This window comes from Odocoileus virginianus, chromosome 15, assembly GCF_023699985.2.
Source record: "Odocoileus virginianus isolate 20LAN1187 ecotype Illinois chromosome 15, Ovbor_1.2, whole genome shotgun sequence".
Taxonomy (NCBI): domain Eukaryota; kingdom Metazoa; phylum Chordata; class Mammalia; order Artiodactyla; family Cervidae; genus Odocoileus; species Odocoileus virginianus.
This window is the reverse complement of record NC_069688.1, coordinates 16,686,523-16,693,064: the sequence shown is the minus strand read 5'-3', so window position 1 is coordinate 16,693,064 and position 6,542 is coordinate 16,686,523. Positions and strand designations below refer to the sequence as shown.

At 35.6% G+C, this 6,542-nt stretch overlaps 1 protein-coding gene across 1 annotated transcript; it reads left to right on the top strand.

The window, feature by feature from the left end:
• The first annotated feature begins 1,573 nt into the window (after positions 1-1,573).
• Positions 1,574-2,535, top strand: LOC110151197 (putative olfactory receptor 2B8). Its single transcript, XM_020914501.2, has one exon. It carries the CDS (start codon positions 1,574-1,576, stop codon positions 2,510-2,512), a length of 939 nt encoding a protein of 312 aa, XP_020770160.2. The 3' UTR covers positions 2,513-2,535.
• The last annotated feature ends 4,007 nt before the right edge of the window (positions 2,536-6,542 follow it).

Below are 6,542 nucleotides of genomic sequence, written 5' to 3'. Positions count from 1 at the left end.
CTATAGGCTGCCTTTTGGTTTTTTTTGAGGGTATTTCTAGTTGTGCAAAAACTAAGGTTTAATTATGTCCCACTTGTTTATTGTGGCTTTTGTTTCCGTTTGGAAGCCTGAGGAGACAGATCCAAAAATATATTACTAAGACTGTATGTTTTCTTCTAGGAGTTTAATGAGGCTATTTTGCACTTATGTCTTTAAATCATTTTATTTGTTTATGTAGTATAAGAAAATGTTTAAATTTCATTTGTTTACATGTAGCTGTCCAATTTTCACAGCACCACTTACTGAAAAAACTATCTTTTCTCCATTGTATATGCTTGACTCCTTTGTTGTAGATTAATGGACCGTAGCTGAGTGGGTTTATATTTGGGCTCTTTATTCTATTTCATTGATTTATGCATCTGTTTTTGTGCCAGTACCATACTGTTTTGATTACTGTAGCTTTGAATTATACTCTGAAGTCAAGGGGAGTGATACCTCCAGCTTTGTTTGTTTGCTTTTTCTCAAGATTGCTTTGACTATTCAGAATAAAATTGGCCCATAAATTAGGATCATTTGTTACAGGTCTGTGAAAAATGCTTTGGGTAATTGGGTAAGCATTGCACTAAATCTATAGGCTGATTTGGGTAGTGTGCATGTTTTAGCAATATTAATTCTTCCAATTATGAATGCAAAATATCTACCTATTTATTGTATCACCTTCAATTTTCTTTATCAGTGTCTTATAGTTTTCAAACTATAGGTCTCTTACCTCCTTGGTTAAGTTTATTCCTAGGTATTTTCTCTTTTTGACAGGAGTGTAAAATGGGATTGCTTCTTTGCTTTCTCTTTCTGATAGTTCATTAGTACATATACAAAACAACCAATTTCTGTATATTTATCTAATACCCTGTAGCTTTACTGAATTCATTCATTAGTTCTAATAGGTTTTTAGTAGACTTAAGGTCTCCTATACATAGTGTCATGTCATCTGCAAATAGTGACAGTTTTATTTCTTCCCTTCCAATTTGAATGCTTTTAAATTTCTTTTGTCTGAATCCTGTGGCTAGGACTTCCAATACTAGGTAAAATAGAAATGGTGACAGTGGACATTCTTGTTCTGTTCCTAATTTTAGAGGCAAAGGTTTCAGTTTTTAGCTTTTGAGTATGATGCTTGCTCTGGGTTTGTCATAAATGGCCTTTATTATGTTGAGTTATGTTCTATCTATATCATGTAACTTTTGTTCATTTCTTTTGTTAATGTGCTGTATCACATTGATCAATGTGGGTGTTGAACCATCCTTATATTCCTGAATAAGTCTCACTTGATCATGATGTATGATTCTTTTATATATTGCTTGATTTTGTTTGCTAATATCTTGTTGAGAATTTTTACATCAATATTCATCAGGAATATTGGACTTTATTTATTTATTTTTTTCAATAGGTACATCATTTATTCAAATAGTTACATATAAATCAAATGACCATGCCTTTGAACATGACAAATTTTCCTGTTTATCCCTGCACTTTTTTGGGAAGATACCTTTAACATTGCTAAATGCTTGATTTGACAGGAGCCATGTGCTAACAAAGGATGGAACAGAAAAATGAAAGTTCTTTCACTGGATTTATCTTACTGGGGTTTTCTGACAGGCTTCAACTTGAGCTAGTCCTCTTTGTGGTCCTTTTGATCTTCTACATCTTCACTTTGCTGGGAAACACAACCATCATTGCATTGTCCTACTTGGACCCATGTCTTCACACCCCTATGTACTTTTTCCTCTCTAACCTGAGCTTTCTGGACATGTGTTACACCACCAGCATTGTTCCCCAGTTTCTATTTAATCTCAGCGGAGCAGACAAATCCATCTCCTTTGGTGGATGTATAGTTCAAATGTACATGTCTCTGGCATTGGGATGTACAGAATGTATTCTCCTAGGAGTTATGGCATTTGACCGCTATGCAGCTGTTTGCAGGCCCCTTCACTACACGGTAATCATGCACCCCGGTCTGTGTGCCCTGATGGCTTCTGCTTCATGGATCACTGGTTTTGCCAACTCCTTATTGCAGACAGAGCTTGTCTTCCTTTTACCTCGTTGTGGAAGAAATAAATTAGACCACTTCTTTTGTGAGATCCCTCCATTTCTCAAACTTGCCTGTGTTGACACCACTATAAATGTGTATGCAAGCTTCTTTGCCAGTGTCATCATTCTTCTCACACCTGTTGCGTTGATTGTGTTCTCCTATGGTCAGATTGTCAGGGCCGTCATAAGAATCAAGTCCACTGCAGGACAGAGAAAAGCATTTGGCACATGTGGATCCCACCTCACGGTAGTCTCCCTGTTCTTTGGCACAGCCATCTATGTGTATTATCAGCCCAGCAGCAACAACTCCCAGGATCAGGACAAGTTCATGTCTCTCTTCTACACTGTCATTATCCCCATGACCAACCCCCTCATTTATACGCTGAGGAACAGGAATGTGAAGGGAGCGATGAAAAAGGTGCTTTGGAAGCAATCTGACTCCAGATGATCGGTGACGAGGACAGATTTATGACAGGGTCTTGAACATCAGTTCTCTAGATATATCTGTGTCTCCTGCATGAATCATCTAAAATTCCCTTTGACAACTCTGAAGGGCATTTGTTTCCTTCATTCCCATTGGAAAGTGAGTGTTCAAATTCTAAGTTCATGTATTAATTTCAACTTCCAGAGATGCTGATTCAGTGATCTGACAGCATCTGCTTTGTAGTAACAGTTTTAAGAGCTCCAGGGAATATTGGACTTAATTTCCTTTCTTCTAGTGTTTTGTAACAGGCTTCCCTGGTAACTCAGCTGGTAAAGAATTCACCTACAATGCAGAAGACTCTGGTTCAGTTCCTGGGTTGGGAAGATCTGCTGGAGAAGGTATAGGCTACCCACTCCAGTATGTTTTGAGTTTCCGTGGTGGCTCAGTGTTTTGTATGTTTTGGGTATCAGGGTAATGGTAGTTTTGTAGAATGATCTTGGTAGTATTTTCTCCTCTTCATTTTCTAAAATAGTTTGAGAAGGATAGATGTTAACTCTTCTTTATACATTTGGTAGAATTCCCCTGTGAAACCATGCAGTCTTGAGCTTTTGTTTGTTGGGAGTTTTTTGATTACTGATTCCATTTCACTACTCATCCGTTCAGATTATCTGTCCTTTCTGATTCAGTTTTGGAAGATTGTATGCTTCTGGGAATTTATCCATTTTTTCTACTTTGTCTAGTTTGTTGGCAATTTGTTGTTCTATTATTCTGTTATGATTTTGTTTTTTGTATTTCTGTGATATTGGTTATGATTTTTCCTCTTCCCCCCCTCATTTTGTGTATTTATATATCTCTTTTTTCTTTGAGCCTGCTAAAGATTTATCAATTTTGTCCATCTTTTAAAAAAATACAATTCTTTTTTTATTAATGTTTTTCGTCTATTTTATTCATCTCTGATCTTTATTATATTTTTCTTTCTGCTGACTTTGGGCTTTTTTCTTCTTTTTCTAATTTCTTTAGATGATAGAGTAGTTTATTTGATATTTTTCTTATTTCTTAAAGTATGCCTATGCTGCTATAAACTTCCTCTTAGAACTGCTTTTGCTGGGTCCCATAGATTTTGGAAAACAGTGTTTTCATTTGGCTTAAGGTATTTTTTGATTTCTTCTTTTATCTCTTTGTTGCCCTATTGAGATTTTAGTAGTATATTTTTTAGTCTCCACATGTTTGGTTGTTTTCCAATTTTTCTTCCTGTAGTTGATTCCTAGTTTCATATTGTGTGTTTGGAAATGATACCTGAAATAATTTTTATTCTTTTATATTTGTTGAAGCTTGTTGTGGTCTAGCATTTATAATTTTTATTCTTTTATATTTGTTGAAGCTTGTTGTGGTCTAGCATTTATAACTTCTATTCCTTTATATTTGTTGAATCTTATTGTGGTCTATGATTTATCTTGGGGAACATTCCGTGTACACATGAAAAGAATGTGCATTCTGTTATTTTTTAATGGAATGTCCTAGAGATAGCTTTTAAGTCCAACTGATTGACTGTCATTTATGGCAAATGTTTGCTTATTGATTTTTTATCTGGATATCTGTCCATTGATGTAAAAAGGATATTAAAATCTTCTATTGTTATTTTATTGTCAGTTTCTCCCTTTGTTTCTGTTTATTTAGGTGCTTCTGTACTGGGTGAATGTGTTCAGAGATATTATATCCTCTTCTTCTATTGATTTCTTTACCATAATATAATGCCTTTCTTTGTGTTTTTTCTTTTTAACTTATTTTTTATTGAAGGATAAATTGCTTTATAGAATTTTGTTGTTTACTGTCAAACCTCAACATGAATCAGCCATAGGTATACATATTCCCCTTCTTTTTGAACCCCCCTCCCATCTCCCGCCCCATCCCACCCCTCTAGATTGATACAGAGCCCCTGTTTGAGTTTCCTAAGCCATACAGCAAATTCCTGTTGGTTATCTATTTTATATATGGTAATGTAAGTTTCCATGTTATTCTTTCCATACATCTCGCCCTCTTCTCCCCTCTCCCCATGCCCATGAGTCTATTTTCTGTGTCTTTGTGTTTTATTTTAAACTTTGATTTAAATTCTTTTTTGAATGATATGATATTGCTATTCCATTGTCCCTTTTGTTTGCATTTGCATTTTTCATCTCCTCAACTTCAGTCTGTGTGTGTTACCTCTGAAGCTAGTCTCTTGTAGGCAGCATATAGATGAATCTTGTTTTTCTCTTTTTTCAGTTCCAATCACCCACCCTATGTCTTTTGCTTGGAGCATTTAGTTCATTGGCATTTAAAAATGATTATTGATAGTATGTATTTAATGCCACTTTCTTGTTTTCTGGTTGCCTTTTTGTAGTTATCCTCTGTTCTTTTCCTCTTTTAGTTTCTTCACTTGTAATTTGATGATTTCTTTAGTGTTTACATTTGTGGTCCTTTCTGATTTTTACTGAAGGTTTTGATTTGAGGTTACCATGTAGTTCATATATGCTGACTATAACTAATTCTACTTATTTTAAACTGATAGTCATTCGGGTTCAAGCATATTCTAAAAGCCCTACATTTTCTACCCCCTTCTTCATGTTTTGTGTTTTCAATGCCATATTTTACACTATCACTCTATCCTATAGCTGTTTATTGCACTTACAATTGGCTTTTACAATTTCGGTATTTTAATCTTTGTTAAACTTATTCAAGTGGTTAATCCACAGCCTTTACTATATATTTGCCTTTACTGGTGGAAAGTTCTGCCACCTACATTTTCTTTCTTGTTGTAGTCTTTTTTTCCCACATAAAGAAGACCCTTTAACACTTCTTATAAGGTGGGTTTAATATTGATGAACTCTTAGATTTTGCTTGTCTGAGAAGCTCTTAATAGTCAAATATGAAAGATAATTTTACTGGATAGAGGCATCCTAGGTTGTATTTTCTTTCCTTTCAGCACTCTAAATACATCAGATAACTCCTGTCCTGCCTAGTTGGCACAGTTTTTGCAGAAAATCAACCAATAACCTTATTGGGCTCCTTTATTTATGACTCTTTATCTCTTATTGCCTTTAAAATGATCTCTTTAATTTTAACTTTTGCTATTTTAATTATATGTCCTCATGTGGGTCTCTTTGAATTCATCTTGTTTGGGATCCTCTCTGCTTCCTGTACCTATATGTCTGTTTCCTTCTACAGTGTCAGCAAGTTTTGAGCCATAACTTCATCAAATACAGTTTCTATTTGTTTCTATCTTCTCCTTCTGACACCCCTATAATGCAAATATCAGAACACTTGATGTTTTCCCAGAGGTCCCTTAAACTAGCTTCATTTTTTCAAATTTGTTTTCTTTTTCATGTTTCAAACGTGTGATTTCCACTATTGTATCTTTCAGTTTGTTTATGTGTTCTTCTGTATTACCTAATTGGCTTTTGATTCCCTCTAGTGTGTTTTTCATTTCAGTTATTGTGTTCTTCATCTCTGAATTATTCTCCTTTATACTTTCTAGTTCTCTGTTAAAGTTCTAACCATGTTCATCTACTTCTACCCAATTTAGTTGGCATCCTTATTACTGTTTCTTTGAGCTCTTCCTCAGGTAGTTTATTAATATTGATATCTTTTTCATTTGCATATTTTTTCAGGTTTTTTTTTTTTAACATATTCCTGTCTTCTCATTTTAACTTTTCATGTCTATATGAAATTAGGCAAAGCAGTTACTTTCCTGGTCTTGAAGGTGTGTTCTTATGTGTGAGTGTCCCTGTGCAGTCTGTGTGTGTCCCATGGCTTTGGTGGGACAGCTAGATCTGAAGTGAACATCTTCCTACCTTGGGTGGGAGGTCGGGCTGGAGCACAAGTGGCTAGAACCAGAGCTAGGTGTGAACGGGAGCTGTCACTACCCTCTTGGAGGTAGAGTCAGTGGTTGATTAGCTGGAGCAGAAGCCTGGGGGATCTTAATTTCTCCCAGTTATGACAGTAGTTTGCATCTTGGTTTGGGCCATGGCCAGGGCCTGAGAGCTTGGGCCTGCACTTGGGCTGGTTTCACCTTAGC